The sequence below is a fragment of the Dermacentor albipictus genome, chromosome 3, assembly GCF_038994185.2.
Source record: "Dermacentor albipictus isolate Rhodes 1998 colony chromosome 3, USDA_Dalb.pri_finalv2, whole genome shotgun sequence".
Taxonomy (NCBI): Eukaryota; Metazoa; Arthropoda; class Arachnida; order Ixodida; family Ixodidae; genus Dermacentor; species Dermacentor albipictus.
Genome location: NC_091823.1, coordinates 153608729 through 153627823, shown reverse-complemented (window position 1 = coordinate 153627823; position 19095 = coordinate 153608729). Strand labels below are relative to the sequence as shown.

The 19095-nt window shown below is 45.8% G+C and overlaps 1 protein-coding gene across 7 annotated transcripts in view; it reads left to right on the top strand.

Annotated features, from left to right (window-relative positions):
- The window catches only part of LOC135920011 (uncharacterized), a 206263-nt gene that overhangs the window by 61635 nt on the left and 125533 nt on the right, over positions 1 to 19095 (top strand). For 6 of the 7 annotated variants that reach the window (XM_070536194.1, XM_070536195.1, XM_065454075.1 and 3 more), the window contains exon 2: positions 9601 to 9698. The exons of the other annotated variant lie outside the window; for it this stretch is intronic. In XM_070536194.1, the coding sequence (XP_070392295.1) occupies positions 9601 to 9698 (98 nt within the window). The remainder of the gene's footprint in view (positions 1 to 9600; positions 9699 to 19095) is intronic. 7 annotated transcript variants of the gene reach the window in all.

Genomic DNA, 19095 nt, shown 5'->3' with positions numbered 1-19095 from the left:
TCTAGCTGGTGCAGCATCTGTACCGGTCTCCGCTACTTGTTGCCACTAGAAGTGAGTACTTCGCATGGGCGAACTTTGCCGTCGCAGCCCGGAAATAATTGTCTCACTTGTCCCATCTTGCACAATTGTCTCGGCGAGTTTAATTCTTTTATCAGTACTATGTCTCCAAGCTTCACTGGTTCTGAGTGTCTAGTTTCATTATTGTGAGCTGAACGACGTTTTTAGAGGTACTCACATCGCCAGCGGTTCAAGATATTAACACATGTTCTTTGTTTCCATCTTCGCTGAAGTGATTTTGTGAGACGACGGTGTCTCTTTTGATGCTGTGCTCGACAACTCTGGAGGAAGCATAGTCTATCTTTGGCCTATGAGGAAATGACTTGGCGTAGGCGGCATTGGTTCAGAGGCTTCTGCATACACAAATGTAATCGGTCATGAATTTATCCTCGCTTCAGCTTGATAGAGCCTGGTCGAAAGTTCTTCATAGTTAAAGAAATTGTTTCCCAGTGTTTTTTTTTTTCAATGTAGACATCGCAAATCTAGTGAGTCGTTCCCAAAATCGCCCTCACCAGGGAGCTTGCTTGGTGATGAATTTCGAAACAATCCTGTTACTTCTGAACTACGATTGTACTTCCTGTGATTCCATTAATTCATAAAGTCGCTGGATCTTCTTTGGGGTCTTTCTAAATGTCTTGGCGTTGTCGGAATACGCAATCTTACAAATTCCTCGTCGTGCCACCAATCGTTTAAATGCTAGCAGAAATTTGTCGTAAGTAAGACTGTTGACAAGCTCGAGATGAACCTCTCTGACGACTGCACATGTGAAGATGAGTATAATGGATGCTTGCAAAATAACTAAAGAAAATGCAGGCACTCGCCCGGGTACACGCTTTTTTCTAACTTCGGCTTCTGATTTTTTCCAGAGCATGATATTTAGCACAACTCCTGGAACCGTACATGTTCCAGCGGAATGCCAGAGGTCTTAAATCCCGCATTTAGGGATTTTGCCCGTTTGTTTATAAGCAAAAATTTCCAATCATTGTCATTTGTGAGCCAAACATTGAGAGTGTCATTCGCCAATCAGGACATGAAGCTTTCATGTCGGTCGGCCACATGTTGCGACCGCAGCAAAGGCATCGTTTACGTCAGATGCAATTTCACCTATGTTTTATACCCAGTGGCACCTGATGACGACAATCAGTACGTATGTTTGACTATAAAATGCAAGAACGATTCACTCACGCTCGTAGGTGCCTACATTTCACCTTCGAATCGATTTGACAACGCAAGACTAAGTGCACTTTTAATAGCGACACCTTGACCATGGATTCTCACCGGCGATTTCAATGCACACCACCCGCTATGGGGAAGCTTGAGGATGGATTGTCGATGAAGACGTGTACTATCCTTCGCGACGGACCATGATCTCTGCTGCCTAAATCATGGCAGTCCCACCTTGCAGCAGGGATTGTCATACAGCAGCTGCGTGGACCCACCTTTTTTTTCAAGATGCCTCAGTGCCAGTTTAAAATGGTTTCCGGACAACGAAACACATGGAAGTGGCCACGTTCCACCATATGTTCAAATTTACGGCATACGCAAGTCACACTCGACCAGTTATTCACCGCATAGACTGGTCTAAGTACACTTGCTCATGGAGAAGAATTGCCGAAAAATCCAGCACTGTCCACCTGGCAGCATCGAGGAGCTCATTAACGACGCTGCTCGAGAAGCCACAAGAGTTTTTAGGCCTACTCATAAATATTCCGAATTCGAAGCAGAATTGGAGTGGCTTCGAGCGATTCGCCGTCACGAACGTAGGTACAAGTGCACCAAGTCCATCTATGGCCTAATGGAGGCGAGACGCAAACAGAAGATCCAGCGTCGGATGAAGTCCCTGCAGTCTATCAAATGGTAGACTTTTTTGTGATTCCCTCGATCCACATAAACCCATATCACATATATGGAGAACAGTGCGCTGTATTGGAACATCACCACAACAACGACACACCTTTAAATTCTTGGGTCTCTGTCATGGTGGACGAGAGATCTACGTAGCGGAGAGTTTCTCTTTCAAGGTTGCTCGTCTACCGTCCTTGTTCCCCGTGCATGACCCCCTTCATGTCCCAATCTCGGGGAATTCTCGTATGGGCAATCTGTTTTTCATCGAGGAGTTGCAAGCGGCATTGGCAGCGTGCAGCCGTTCCTCATTGCCGGGGCCTGACGGGGTGACATACGCAGCTCTTGGCAACCTCGGTCAAACAGCTCGGTATGTTTTTCTAGATGTGTACAACAATTCATTGCGTGAAGGAGTATTTCCTGCTGCATGGAAGTCCTGCCGCCTTGTGCCTCTGCTCAAACCAGGTAAGTCACCCCTAGACGTGGTGTCTTATCGTCCCATTGCTCTGGCCAGTTGTCTAGGAAAGGTGATGAAGAGGATGGTGCTGATGTGTCTAGAATGGTATCTAGAACTCTACAATATATACCATGATGCTATGGCAGGCATGCGACGCGGACGATCTTCTGTAGACAACGTCATAGATCTTGTCTCGTCTGTTCAGCACAACAAAGCCTAAGGAGACTGTCAGCGGCGATGTTCCTGGACGCTCCTACACCTCGTTCATACCCTTTCACAATCCTTCCATGTGTCGAAATATGCAGACTATATATGTATTTGGTCATCAGGAGCGACGCGTCCACAGGTGCGCCCCAGACTCCAAAAAGCGGCCGCACTAACATCAAGTTATCTTCGAGTACGAGGTCTGGAATCCTCCTCTGAGAAGTGCTCCATGGTCGCTTTCATGCGCAAAGTAATGAGACCATACGCTGTTAGAGTTGTACGTACGTTGTGCTAATTAATGGACAGTCTATTGCCTACGAGAAGACGCAGCGCTTTCTAGAAGTGATAATAGATCGAGACCTGGAGTCTTCATGTCTCCTACCTAAAAATGAAGCTAGTCATGATAACACACGTGCTCTGATTTCTTCCAGGAAAGTCATGAGGTGCGTCTGTGAGTGATATGATCCAACTGTATAACGCACTGTTCCTGGGTCTCCTACGCTACAGCTTAGCTGTACTGGTGGGACCAGTAAGGCCAACCTCCGAGCCCTCCAGTCTGTGGAAGCTCATGTTCTGCGAATTTGTCTTGGCCTTCCCATGTGTGCATCTACGGCAGCAACAATATTTATCGCGCATGAGCACCCCATCAATACGTATATTCATGTCGACTCTTTAAGGATGCATGTCAGCCACTATGGCCGACTTCCATAACATCATCTCGACTTCCTTCCTGTCGCTCGAGCTCTTTCAGCATTTTGTAGGGTTATTGCCGCCAACCATGGAACTTTACCGCCAAACATCAAACCTGCAGCAGTACCATCTCTACCGACGTGGTGCCTGCATCCACTCCAGGCCCTTCTTGTCATTCCAGACATCAAAAAGAAAACGGAGATGTCATATTTCGCCCTCAAAGAAACCGTGCTTTCATTGCTACATAACAAGCTAACAAGCACAACAAACACACCCACGCTTACACGGACAGTTCTGTCTCCTCTAAAAGTTCAGCTGGAGGAGGGATCATTCCTGTTCAATCTGTCACCATCAAATTCAAGATGTGTCGCATTACATCATCGATGGCTTCAGAACTCGCACCTATTCGTTCTGCTTTGGAGTTTAATGGTCCCAAATCACCACATTCATGGTCTATCTTTCATTATTCAAAGGCACCTCTGCAGTGTCTGTTGTCCAATTTAAACCAATCATCTAATTTGCAATTAGTCGCAGACATTCGACTACTCAACCATCACGCAATCAACAAGGGGCACAACGTCATCTACCAGTGAAGACGGGGTCACTGCGGAATTGCCGGAAATCACAGTGCGGATGACGCGGCCCGGTCGGCCCACGATGGCTCCCATATTATACCCATACAACTGTCAAGAAAAGATGCAGCCACAAGTCTTCACTCCCTTGCACGCGAGCTTACGCAAACTCTGTGGAACACCAATGAATTCACGTACACACGTCTTCCCAAATTGGATCCAAGTTTGCAACCCCGTCTTCCGCCAGGGTTACCACGACCGGAAGCAACACTTCTGTGTCGCCTATGCTTTGGCGTGGCATTCACGAATTTCTATTTCTTCCACATTGTTATGGCATACTGCCCTGCTTGCGACACCTGCGGCTGCGAGGTGACGATCGCGCACCTCCTCTGCGACTGTCCACGTTATAATATGCTAAGAAAAGTGCTCGTGACGGCGCTAGAAAAACTGGACAATCACCCCTTCACGAAAGAGAAAGTTCTAGGACACTGGTCCAGACGGGTTCCGGCACGCGAGGCCTTAAGGGCTGTGCTGAAGTTTTCAAGGGCCTGTGAATTGCACGACCACCGTTGGCTGTTGCGCGTAGCATCGCGTTACTGTGTGAATTTTTCTCGTTTTTTTTAAATCTTTTTTCTCCATTTATTCCATTTACCCTTTCCTCAGCACAGGGTAGCCAGCCAGTATTTACACTGGATGACTTCCCTGTCTTTCTTTCCGTTTTTGTCTTTCTATCTCTCTCTCTCTCTCTGTCTCTACAGCATACGAATCAAGCGTAAAAATACACCTCATTTGCTACGTTGTATTTCAACGCACACCTAGAAATGGCAGAATCAAATCTGCGCACAAGTCTTTTATTCTCCCTTCCCGTTTCAGTGCTACGTAACGGATCCGTCAATCTACGTCTTCGCTGCATTGAGTTTGATGAGCAAGACGCCATTTCTTACAGCAAACTGCGAAATGGCTCTTGGCGCGATTCCGACGAAAAATCGCAGCGATCGCTGTGACGTGCAACCAACCGGTTAGTTGAAGTAAAAAAGAAAGGTCGGCACCGGTATTGCGATCTCCCATCACATGCGACGGAAATCGCACTTCCAGTGGAATGAAAATTTCGTCATGCGAAAAAGGCTTGAGTCGACGATGGCAGCTCGTTCTCACGAGCGAGGAGAGGAAAGCAAGGAAGAAGCACGAGTTTTTCGTCGCGCGCAAGACTCAGTGGGGAGGTGGAAGGGGTGATAATTTTATTCCGGGAACAGCAGGGTATGGCTTGGCCACGTGGGCCCTATCTTGTAAGAGATCTGCGCGGTTGTGCATTGTTTTCGCAGCTTAGCTTGCGCTGAAGCCAGAGGCAGCACAGAGGGGAATGCGCTCGCTGCTGCTTCCGCACTTCCTTCCACTGTAGTTTTGAGAGCACAGTTTCTGCGGTGTGTGAGTGAGGTGTTTCAGTACTTGCATGTGCGCGCGTGACACCATGCTTGTTAATTTAGATAGTAGGCGAAGGTTTGCACATTTATACTTCCCATAAAACTACTATCCTAATTTCGTATAGCTGTCTACTACTTTGCTTTGGCAATCAGTCTATCTTCTTCAGGGCGAAGTTGCCACTTTTTAAAACGATAAGCATTTTGAGGCAACTTTACAGATTTTAAAGTGCTACCTTCCTGCCGATATTTCCATCGGGCTGATGCTCTAGGCGTTTTCGCATCAACTCGCGTCCCTGGGTCGTGCTTGGTTGTACGCTTAGAGTGTTGGGCTGCTGTGCCCTTAAACCCGGGGCATAGTCAATAAGCACACCAGGTGGTGTCACCCGCCGTAGTTGCGTGGTGGTGTGGTGTTGGGCTGATAATGACGAGGTCGCGCGATCGAATTCCGGCAATCGCGACCCCATTTCGATGGGATCGAAGTGGGAAAACACCCTTGTACTTACATTAAGGTGTACGTTAAAGAACCCGAGGTGGTCCGAATTTCCGGAGACTCCCACTACAGCATTCGTCATAATCACGAGCACACATAAATGGATTTCCCCACTCTTTCTGCGCATGCGCGAGTAGCACTGGTTGCGAGAGAGAAATATGGAGACTTTTGGTCCTTGAGATTTATCTTTGCCTAGGTACTACGGGGAAGAAAGTTGTTAGCTCCGTTCGTCCCTAGCCGAGCTGGCAACACGCTCGAGACAGAATGCGTGGCCGGCAAGGCGAAGAAGCCGTGTCGAAGGTGAGTTTGTTGCTATCTTGTTGCGACGGCAGCATATTAAATTTTTATAGTGGCAGGGGGATACGTCTGGAAGTGAGGTGTCTTCTCGGATGAGTTTTGTGGCAAAGCATTACATCGTGCTGATGCATTGTTGATTAGTGTCGTTTAGCATACCACACAATTCAGGGGAATTGCGGTAACGGAAACAGCTTGTGCATTCAACTGCCGTGCCGATGAATTAGTTCTTAATGTAACTGAGTATACAACACACTTGGAGATTCGTGGGAATGGAACATTTTGCACTCTGTATGTGAAAGTACTCAAACTTGCGTCGCCATGCAATGTGAGCCGTAAATCGTTGTGAAAGCTGTACAGCCACACTGGCAACACACTACGTCCTGCGGATGAATACGGAACAAATGTATGCTAAAGATAAATGGTCGTCATGCAACTTCATAGCAGTAGACCCTTGTGAAAGTTGTACAGTAACACTGATATTGGCTACATGGTGCAGATTCGTAGCGATTATGAGGTGCTTATGCGCAAGGGTAATTAATGAAGGAGCTCGTATTACTAATACCAGCTGTTATGATGACTAGCTCATATACGGAGAGCTCTTTGTGGGCAAAACAAGGTCTCCGATCGCTACATCCGCGTGCGAAATAGCTCTGAAGGCGTCCCAGTACATTTGGTCAGCGTCTCCGTGCTTGTACTGCGACAGGAGACGTGACGGCAGTTCCGCACGTATATGTACACTATATCCTCTGACAGTAGCCGCTTTCGCCGCAATACAATGCGCATGCTTGATTGCGCGACATTGGTGCTTTACGGCGAAGCTCACTTTAGGTAAATAGCATTGTGCAACGCTCGAGCAATCTTGTCCGTCACTGCGGATAGAAAACGCATACACGTTCAAGCTATTTGAGCTGCATCATTTTGTCGATGTTTACCCATCTTTACTAAATGAAGAGAATAACGTACGCCTGTGTAGGTGATTTAAAAGATTGATAAAAACCCTGGTAACCTATGTGCAGTCAAAAAACATTATTTATTCAGGTGTCTACACTCCTGTAAAAAAAAATGGAATTGAGTGATGACCCTCTGGAGGTGGATCTGCACCTATGTAAGCATAGCCGGCTCATCAGTCACAAAGTAGGAGCTGAGCAGAACTTTTTAATGCTCATCATACGACATTGACATTGATTATTTTGTGGTCAGGCTGTGACAAACGCATTGCTCTAAACAGTGAGACTTCGCCTTAATCCGCAAAGCTTATGAGGCGAACCGGAGAGCAAAAGGTGAAAAAAATGTTTTCATACAAGGCAAGTCATCCATATAGTGCAATCGTGTTTATCGTTGGTGTAATGTTGGCGCCCTTACTTTCTGAAGTCCAACTTTTAGTGCAACTGAGTATCTGTTGGTGCAGATGCTCCTACTGGAGACAACCAAACTTTGATTTATCAAATTAGGTTGCCGTCTTGTAGATTTAGAAATTTTCCTCCCGCATTAGGTTTTTTACGAATCTGGAAGAGCTGGCTGATTGAACGTACCACGTAGCCAATATCAGTGGTACCACATGTACAGCTTTCACAAGGATCTACTGCTATGAAATTGCATGACGACCATTTTTCTTTAGCATACATTTGTTCCTTATTCATCCGTAGGACGTAGTGAGTTGCCAGTGTGACTGTACAGCTTTCACAACGATTTACGGCTCACATTGCATGGCGACGCAAGTTTGAGTACTTTCACATACAGAGTACAACATGCTCCATTCCCAGGAATCTCCAAGTGTGTTGTATACTCAGTTACATTAAGAACTAATGCATCGGCACGGCAGTTGAATTCATAAACTGTTTCCGTTCCCGCAATTCCCCTGAAGTGTGTGGTATATGCTCAACGACACTAATGAACAATGTATCGGCGCGACGTAATGCTTTGCCATTAAAGTCATCCGAGAAAACGCCTCAGGTCCAAACGTATCCCCCTGCGACTATAAAAATTTAATATGCTACCGCCACAACAAAATGGCAACAAACTCACCTTGGACACGCCACGCATTCTGTCGGTTGCGTTGCCAGCTCGGCTAGGGACGAACGCAGTTAACAACTTTCTTCTCCGTAGTACCTAGTAGAAGAGAAATCTCAAGGAACGAAAGTGCCGACATTTCTCTCTCGTGACCACTGCTCCTCGTGCATGCGCAAAAAGAGCGATAAATCCAATTATGATGTGCTCGTGTCCTAATGAAGTCGTAGTTCTGGCACGTAAAACTCCATATATTAATTTATTTAACCACCTGGTGTCACTAGCGATCTACTCTTCCACGAACTTCTTTGTCACCAACTTGTGTATCTGGTGCAGTCTGGAATATCTGTTCCTGTGCTGGACTGTGCCGTGGTAATAAAGATATTAGGCAAACGGTGCTCAATGAAGCTAAACCCAAGTTCAACGTGGCATATGACGCAGTCCGATCGATGAAGGTCAACAACGTGCTTATTCTCGACTGCAGCACCTGGATCAAACAGAGCTGCAGGCATTTATTGGTAGCCGCTCCGTTAATATCGGAGCATGTGCCTAGGAGGTACTCCCGGAATAACAAAAAAGTATCCCTAATTCTGGGTGGAATCAAACCCGCGTTGTGCATATTCACACAACTTTGTCTGAATACAAAGTGATACACGCGCTATGCAACAACTGCACGGTGCCACCGCCATGTGGCGCTGCATGTTCAGAGGGAAATGCAATAGAGGAGCTACGCTACATACATGGCTCACACATCAATATGTGTCCTACAGTGCATTAATGCTTATCGTATTAACGTCGAAACTCATTGAGAGATAGGTACTGTCACATTTTTCTGGAACAAGGCGTTTCTGCGTTTATTTTTTTTGCGTGAATGAGTGAACTTTTTTAACTGAGGAGGCAGAGATTGCATTTAACATTGCCAGATGGAGCACAAGATGACAGCGCGCATCTCATTTGACAAAGTTCTTGACGATGAGCCAGAATCAATGGGCTCAATAGGGCTTACTCTGCCTAAGTCACCTGTTAAAGAGGCTAGATATTTCTAGATATAATACAGGACGCAAATAAACGAGAGGGTAAAAATCATGAGCGAGTATTGAGAACCGGCAATGACTTCGACAGTTGTGGACAGACTAAGATCGTTTCGAAGACCCGTTACTTATAGGCATTGATAGTGCCTTCTTGTTCCACTAAATGCAATTCTTTGAAAGCCCATTTGCATACTGGCAATGACTTGCTGCTCGCTCCGCATGTCTTTCTTGTAAACTTCTTCCATCGGCTATATAGTTTCATAAAAGATAGTTGTGAGTTTAATAACAATTGAATGTGTATTATGAACTTTACGCACCATTGTTTGCTTTTCATCGCCATCGCAGCAATTTATAAAGTGCTAAGAAACTTACCTACAATTCTGCACATTGTCCTGTTCGTGTACTTTTGTATATTGCTATCCCATCAGACATCATGTCTGATGCGATATTGCTGTTACTGGCAAAAATAGTATGTTTGGGTGTTTCACATGCTAAGTACGGTGAATCATATGCTTGTACTATGTTCTTCTAGCTTGGACGCGACTTCGCCATCCATTTTCCAGGAAAATTCGATGCGTACGAGGGCCTAACCGTTCGCGTCTTCGGCTACACTCGCGACGCGGGTCCGACGTGAGTTTCTATTACAATGTTTTTCGTCACAAAAATACAGACCATGGACTCAGCTCACCAAAATGTGTCCTGAGATTATGTTTGTATAACGCTAATGTATTGTTAACTCTACAAGGATCATACTTAATTCTCTATTATTATTAGACGTGTACACTCGCAAAAAATTTTACATTTCGCAGTTTGCCGGTAAGGTTATCCTTTTGAGCATGCAATTTAACGATTTTCCATTCTTCAGGAGGCAGCGAATCGAATATGTGAAACATAGAAATGTCAAGTTTTACTTCTACGTTCATTTTACTATAATAGTTGTTGGCCAATTCACCCTTAAAGGTTGAGAACATTATTGCATACTTTGTCATAAGCGCATGAACCAAATAATACGGAGAATTTACCCAGTGCGCGCCGAATAGCGGTGGTGAACAAGAAATGTGCGCATTTAAAGTTCACCCCTCTGCTTAATAACAACATAGGGTGCATGGACATGCGCAGTGAAAGCGCTGATGTGGCCGCGACAATGCTACAACATTACTCTGCATACTATCATGCATAAAAAATCCCACCCAGTACGTGTTTAGGCCCCCTTACTTCAGAAACAAACAAGAAAAAAACGACAGAACGATTTTAATTGAGAGCGGAGGTTGCAGTCACAGTAAATTTGTTCAAAAGCCGATGTAATCAGTTAAGATTTTAGTTGTTATTCAGTCTCCCTAACATCGTCAAATAATGTTTTGTCAATTCACTTGAAACCGAATTTAAAAGTAGCCTATTCATTTTAAGGTGGTCATATAGGTATCTGTAGGTTTCGCTAAAGAAAGGTAATTATAAATATTTATCCTGTCTCGACTACCTTTGCTGAAACAGCAAAAATACATCTTAGCGGCAGTCGGAAGATAAAAAAAAAAACACGCCTGCCATGGGCAGACAAATAAACACGATAAAGCACCTCTGCATGGCTTCGACTGGTTCCATGGGCCCTCCGTTCACACAATCTTGCATCACTTCGATATGCCAATCAAGACTGGTCATTTTTTTACGCTTGAGAAATAATGATCGACTGTGCGGAGGGTTCTAGTAGTGGAACATAGGGCGATATGTCGAGTCTTATGCTGCCGCTTGTACAACGGACCACATGCATAAAATGATGACTGTTTCGAAGCCACCGATGTAGAGCTTTGAGCCACTAACAGGTACCTGTAGAAACGTGGGTATTTTGCACGTTGGTCACTTCATGAAAACCAGTTCTGGCAAATTAAACTTGTTACGCAATAAATTAGGAGATTGCAAGAAAGCCACGTATAGGACACAGTACAGCACAGGTGCTTAGGCAGCAGTTCGCTGTCCTGCCCGTGACGTTTTTCTGGTGTTCTGATGTATTACGTATCATACACCAATTACACCAACCCCGTGTCTGGGTTCGATGCTCTATGTCGAATGATCCTTTTTCTCACACAATGCATAGTTTAGTATCGATGCTTCCTGAAGTAAAATATGCTCATACAGGAACACATTTGTTTCAGAACAACACAGTCGCCGGCAGATATTACAATAAAAATGTTTTAGGTATGACCTGAACTAAATTGTTAACACAATTACAAACAATAATAAGCCGAACGCACAACCTTGCGGTATACGTGAAGTAGCACGCAGAATGGAGGACAACCTCGGGCCTCAAAAGACTGTTCACTGTGTATAAATTAATCCGCTCAATCATATCTGGCAAAAGCACGATACTTTCAGGTTTGAATATTAACTCTTCAAGAGGCACTTTATCAAAAAAATATAAAATATCTAATAACAGCAGATATATTAGCTCAGGTATCAAGCGTCTGAGGAAATCGATGGACTATACTCACAAGCAGAGTTACGGTAGTTACTGTAAACACATATGTTTGGAAATTAACAGCGCAAAACAGACACGTACGGAGAAAAGAAAGAACATGACACTGGCGCTGACTCACAACTAACGTTCATTTTGACGAAAATCACATTTATACACACCCGCCAACACAACCACATGTCAACAACTGAGCTACTGTACATGCAAATAAGGAACTATCCCAGTGAGTTGTGGAAACGCACGTGGAAAACATCTGTGCTTCATTAGGCGGATAAAACCAGTGCGTACAAATATAAAAAAAAACCCAGTAACAAATGTCCATATCAAACTTAGCAACAATCAATCGTGAAACACTTTCTTCCAAATAACTCACCCATTTTTTACTAACAGTGACAAATGGTCTACCGACGCACCTTTCCCCTTTACTATCAATATGAAAAGCTCCCATAATCTTCCTTGTGGGTTGATTTTATGCCAGAAAAAACAAACGGTTTTTTTTTCCGCTTATGGTCGTCACCCACACTCTGCTGAATGCAAAGACAAGTGCAAAGCTCCCGTACCTTTTAATGATGACTAGTGCTCATTTAATCTAATGTTCCGGCAGCGGCTGCTCTGGCCTACATAAACCTGCCCGCATGACAAGGGCAACCTGTACACAACGGAAGATCTACATATAACGAATCTATTTTGTAATTCTTGCAACAGAAACTGTGCTGCGCCGTTAATTTCTGAAACATGGATCACCACCAACTCAACCAAGTTTATCTTCCAGTATTACCATACATATTGTGGATCTGTGTTGAAAGGAACACAATACATTATTATTTGATAAAATACTGCCTTCACTTTCTCGTTCATGGAGGAAGAAGGAGGGAGTCGTGTGGCGACAACAAAGAAAAATGAGGTACATGCATCGATTGCATCAATTTTCTATGTTCTATATACAGCATACTGGCGGCGAGAATTAAACTAATCCAACGGCGAATTTCCTGGTGATTTCGCCTGCTAGATCACTACAACGTATGCTCCGGGATTACAACCGCCACCACCTTTCCTGCCTTCAACTGGTCATCCTGTCCCATGGGCCCTGCGGAAGCAGGCCTTGGAGATGTATATGGTGGCATCAGGAGTTTCCGAGCTTCCATCGGAACGCCGCAGAGCGATTCTGCTCACCTTCCTTCATATGGGGCGGCCGCGGATTTTCTCTGCACTGAAGTCAGCAAACTTGTGATCGGGCTTTTCTGCCGGTCATTAGAGCGCAGCTCATTGAACCACGACTGCACTCTGGAACTCGCAATTAGATCCAAACGTCCAAATCCTGGTTTAGACGTCCAATGCATAACATGAGTACATTAATTTTTGGATGTCCTGTTTAAAACATCCTTCGGAAATACAAACGTTTGAGCTTCTGGAATCTAAACAAATTCCAGAACTTTAACCCTACGGATGTCCGAAGGATGTTTGCAACAGGATTTCCATACCGGCCATATGTGGGACCAAGACACACAATCCAACACGTATTACGTGATCATATCGCCGAATGTTAAGTGTCTTTCTGAAGCTGCTGCACTCAGGATCAAACTTCCAGTGCAGACGATAAATGGAGAAGCAGCTATGAACGACCGAAACTGAGCGAGCATATCGGAGGAAACGTCACAAATTGGTAGGTAGAGCACCAGAACTGCTGCGCATTACCACGCATTGCGAACTACCGCAAGCGTAAGCGAAGCAATCGTGTCCAACGCTCCCGCTCTCTCCGAAGATGTCGCGAAAACCGAGCACTGCTACTTCTGCAACGGATGCAACTACTGCTGTAGAACGGAGCAGTAACTGCCTTTAGCCAATCAAAAGGCCAATCTCTCTTATTTACACGCTTTGTGCTCATTTGCGCCTAGTCGGTCACATGATCTAAGGCCGCAGTTTTATTGGATCTCTTCGCCCTTGTCTGTAGGCTCGGAATGCCTTAAGGTTGGTGCGCCCAGAGTTCAGTCTGCGCGTTTTCACTGGAGGTGGTGGTCGTGTCATGTGCTCATGAATTCCAGCACGAACGTTTCTCAGTTCCAGGTGAACACTTTCGTCGTTCGCTTAGAAGCTCGATCTCCGCGGCGCCTGTACGCCTTACGTATATCAAGATGTAAGTTTATGAAGTCTGTGTTTTTCTATTAGCAGCCCTGCAATCTTTTCGACTAACCTGTCGTCGTGTCTGGGCCCATTCGAATCATGGGAATCGCACATCCCCAGGCTTTGCGGCGACGGTAACATCAATGGGCGATTGACCATGAGTTGTGCTGCGTTTAGTTCCATCGTACTGCTTTTCTGCAAATTTCCGAGCTTACTCTGGCCTATATTGTTTCTGCGCAGCGCTTGGGTCTTCCAAAAAGAAATTTCTGGATGAGGATTTTTAGAACCGCTAACTTCCATGCAGCCCATTGGATGGGTCTACGAGAGTTATCGCTTGTGTCTTTCCTGAACAGTGGTGAATAATACCAAAATTATATGAATCAAATACCTATTCCAGACCCGCTCTGTCCGCAATAGCCTTGATTGAGCTTTGTTTCCTTTTTTTGTTATGTAACCGCGAATGCGAGATCAATCGTACAACTGCGTAAGGTTGGAATAGGCGAAATTCGTACGCATAAATTTGTATCGCGATTGGCGCACTTGCTGCATATATGGCCAGACACGCTGCCTAATTTTAACACGCCTGTCTTTAGGGCTGCTATATTGTTCTTGCCAAACAGTGCCATGTATGTTTCTTCTAATAATGAATCCTTTGGGTGACTTGTTTGATTTCTGCTTACTTACAAGTAATCGGACGCTAGTATGGTGGTGACATCAAGAGGAGTTTACTCTTCAGCCATCTTTCACGAACAAAACCTCTGCGCTGACTTAATTGCTCGTTCGAACGTGGTCGCATATTTTAGTACGTAACAGTGAAACTTTTTCTCAATTCACTGTTTGTTGAACGAGCTCACAGTGACAATCGTGTCTTTTCAATTTCGGTAACTGTGTTGTTGGCGTTTTGTTTAGGTAACCACGATTGCCAAAGTATTCCTAAAGCTACATACGTTCGGAATAACAGAACTTTTGTTGGCGCTTTTCTTCCGACCTGAGAATTTGCTGCTCGTAATAGCCGGTCGCTTTCCTGGATATGACCATACGTATATTTCCGGCTTGTATTGTTTTTGCCTAACAGTGTCGTGCATGCTGTCGCAATAACAAAAGATTTGGGAGACTTGTTAGAGTTCTGCTTATGTAAACGTGAACGGATACCTGCTAGTATGGCGTTAACGTCAGCTTCACGTCTCAGCTCTGTAACGACAAAACGTGTGAGCTGACTAGCTTGTTCGCACGCGTTCGCATTTTTTTTATTATGAATGTTTTTCAGAGTTGAGTCTGTCACGGGCTCGTTGTGATTAACCCTGTCGCTTAAGGGAACAGGGTAGGCAAAATTTCCGAAAAACATCGATTTTTTGCTTTTGTGTAATATATAATATTCAGCCTTTCCTTAACACGGCCCAGTGTTTCATTTGCGCACTCGTGAAATATATACCTAAAAAATCAAGATTTTTTCGAAATATAGGCAGCATCCAGGCACGCCCCCTTTGACAGATCTGTGCCTCTCCTAAACTGAAAAAAAATGAAATTTTTCAACGCCTAATATTTCTGACGTCTAGCGGAGTGGCTGTCACTCATCTGGCAACAATTAAAACCTAGCTAGCATATTTCACTTAGCCAAACAAATCCTAACACCCAGCTTGATTACTCGCAACGCGCGGCGTTTTTCTCGTGCTTCAGCGTGTTTTCGCGGACAATCGGATTTGTTGATACTTTGGTGCTGGTTATTTAGCGGTAATGCAGTGACGAAGCCAAAGAAGTGCTTTAGAAAACGTCTCTTCCACGGAAACCGGCATAAATCGATCTCCAATGACGCCAATTCTCCTCAACACAATCCAGGAGTGGGCACCGCAGCCACCACATGCGCGTCTGCATCGAAGCTTTTGCACTCGGCGGAACGCTTGAAGAATCTAAAGGCAAGTGATAGTGACCACGGTTATGGCCTGAGTGACATTGACCTTCTCTCGTGTGCCATTGCCGAAAGCTGTGTGTGTAAAGCGTGCGGTGGCGACAAGCAGCTTGTTGAAGACAGTGCACGAAAAGGAGTTGCTTGCGCGTTTTCCCTGCACTGTGTAAAGTGCTTTTCAGCGCACTGGTTCGACACATCAAGACGGACAACATCAGGCCTTTGCGATGTGAGGATTGTTTATACATGCATAGGAAAGGGAGCAGCTGCCGAGACTATGTTGTGTGCGATGCGCAAGCTGCCAAAAACACCCACAAAATTTTCGCGGTACAATGATGAACTACTGAATCATGTTACCGCCACCGCTGAAAGATTATTGGAATGCGCAGCTAAAGCAATGGACCTCAATAACGGAGATATTGATAACGCCATTGCTCTTGACGGAAGCTGGCAGAAACGAGGGCATGCCTCAAATAATAGCATAGTGTCCGCAACCAGTGTTGATTCTGGCAAGGTCATTGATGTGGAAGTAATTACGAAACATTTCGCAAAGTATGTGTCGGAAGCCACCTCTCGTGCCGACCTAGACAAGCATCATTACCAAAGGATCTATGAAGGTTCAAGCGGAGGAATGGAGACCGAAGAAGCTTTGCATATATTTCAAAGGAGCAAACAACTACACGGGGTTAGATGCACTAAGTATTAGGAGATAGGGACAGCAAAGGCTTCCTTGCTGTGCAAGCAGCAAAGCCATATGGAGATCATGTTGACGTTTCAAAGCTAGAGTGTATTGGCCACGTCAAAAAGAGGATAGGGACCCGGTTGCGAAGACTCAAAAAAGAAAACAAAGGAAACAAGCTGCCCAACGGAAAAGTTATTTCTGGCCGGGGACGCTTGACTGACACAGTGATCAAGAAATTTCAGACATATTATGGCTTGGCCATTAGGAGACAATGTTGGGAGCTTGGACGACATGCGGAAGACCATATGGGCCACCTATTTTCATATAGCGTCCACTGATGCCCATCCTTCGCATGGCCTGTGTGCAAAGGCTCCCGACATGAGGTGCCGATTCAACAACAGCGAGATGAATGGCGAACCTTACATCCACAAGGATTCCCTCCCGGCACCGGTCCTTGAGGCAGTACAGCCGGTGTTTCAGCAGCTCTCAAAGCCTGAGCTTCTCCAGAAATGTCTCCATGGAAAAACTCAGAACGCGAATGAGGCGTGGAACAACGTTGTATGGGAGCTCGCTCGGAAGAATGTCTTTCTTGGTGTCAAGACCCTGAAAATATCGATAATGGGTGCTGTGCTAACTTTTAATGACGACAGCATTGCTCGAGCCGACATTTTGAGGTCATTCGGAGTTTCTCCAGGACGGTTCACAGTCCAGTGGTTGCGCGATGCTAACCGGCGGCGACTGTACTTTGCAGAGAGGGCTACACGACTGGTCACTAAGGAGGCCCGGAAAACAAGGCAGCTAGCACAGAAAAGTGTTGGTGATGGAGGGGACTACCAGGCTGGTGGCCATTGAAAACAATGCGTCAGAATTTGTTTGTATAGTCCTATGTTCCAATGAAGCTGTTTCTTTCACTTCAAAGCCAATTATCTGAAAACACCAAATTTTGCTGCATTTGGCTCTTTTTTTTCAGAAACTAGAAGCGCTGCGGAGATATTTTTCAGATATTGAGCGTACATTACACAAAGTGTACTGAACTAGGATTATAAATATTATTGTAGGGGATTTTTACTTACAGGCTATGTACTGCAGATCCTGGCTGTAAAATTTGGTGGGTTCAGTATAAAAAGAAAACTAAAATCTAATCTTTAAAAAAATTAACCTAGTTCAATAACGCTACCTAAGTTTGCTGATTACAATGCCACCAAGGTTAATGTTCTAACCCCAGCAGATCGTGAGAAAAAAGGGTAAGCCTAAAATGCATGGCAAGAATAGGACCTACCCTGTCCCCTTAAGCTTCGTCTGCCATTGGCGTTTTGTTTGCGTAACGATCGCGATATCAATCGTAAAAAAATGGCTGTGGCTTAGGTAAGGTTAAGCCCCGGATGCGAAGCATACTAGCCTTTATTTTAGTTGTTGAACCACTGTTTAGCCTGGTGAACTGCTGTTGCTTGGCTATATTTGGTTCGGCTAGACGAAGAAACAACTCATGCATTACTTCTTCGCCTTCAAGAGTGGAACGCGACAGCGTTCCCGTCGACCCGCCAAGGGGTGTAAGACAATGGGCTACAGGGCAGCGACTACGCGCCCCGCATTGGACGCGGTGAGCGTCGAGCAAAGCAGCGTTCGGCGCGGCAACGAAATGTGCGCCTGAGCAAGAGACGCACGCCTTAGAAACAGCGCGTTTCTAAGGCAACACCGCATTCACTAGAGGCGCTTTTGTACCGCTTTGAAGCGTTGTACTCGTGGCTCAGTGGTAGCGTCTCCGTCCCACACTCCGGAGACCCTGGTTCGATTCCCACCCAGCCCGTCTTGCAAGCGTTGAGCCAAAGCCACTTCTCCTCTGTCGTGACGTCACGGTGTCACGTGATTTCATGGTCACCGCCGCGCCTGAGGAGCTGAGTTGAGCCCTCGTAATATGCTTCGCATAAAAAATGGTTGAAAGCTTAGCTTGGTTTAGCCTGAAAGATTGCGAAAGGAATACCCTTGGCTGCGCCTTGCTTCGGCTCCTGGTGTGGACATGGTTGCCCTTGGCGAACCTATGGCTATACATCATTCGACATAGCGCAAGGCAGCGCGCCTACCACTGCGAGGAGCCGCGCTGTAGCCCCATTTATCCGCCTAGCGTGACGTCACACCAGCGAGCGCCCTCTTTCGGTAGCGCCGCAGCAGCGACGCGCAAAGCTTCGCTTCTACCATTGATGCCGTGAGCTAGGGCCCCGTCTCTCGGTCTGGCGTGACGTCTCACGGTCACCTGCCGCGCAGCTGTGTAAGGAGGCGCCACGACCACCGATGGGCCGAAAGTGCGAGCAGTATTGCTTTCGCAATACAACTATGTTAGGAGCCGATGGAAGGAGGGTACCCAATGGCAGTGCAGCACGTTGGCCAAACAGTAAATAACAAGGGGAATATTCTACGCTGTATGCCGTGAGGAATCCTACGCGAACCTAACAAATGGCAACATGTGGTTCCAGCCATGTTATCGGGTGAAACATACATAGCCAGCATCTGAGTTAGCGTTCGGTTCAGCCACTCTGTTAGTCCAATCGTCTGTGGATGATTATTGGTGGTGCGCTTACCTTCAATGAAGCAGGCATGAAGGAGGTCATCTACCACTCGTGACAGGAAACCTCCGGCGATTGGTGAGAGGGAGAGAGAGAGAATAACCTTATAGAACTGGGGAAAGGGGGATAGGGGATTACGAGCTAGGTGGGTGGCGCCCCAAGTCCAGGACGCCACTGGCTTCTGTTGCTAGCCGAACGGGACCCAGAAGAGCCTTTTGCACTTTCGGCTCTGAGCTGGCGAGTTGAGCCTCCCATTGTTCCAGCGTGTTCCTTAGATTATACCTAAGTGGGCA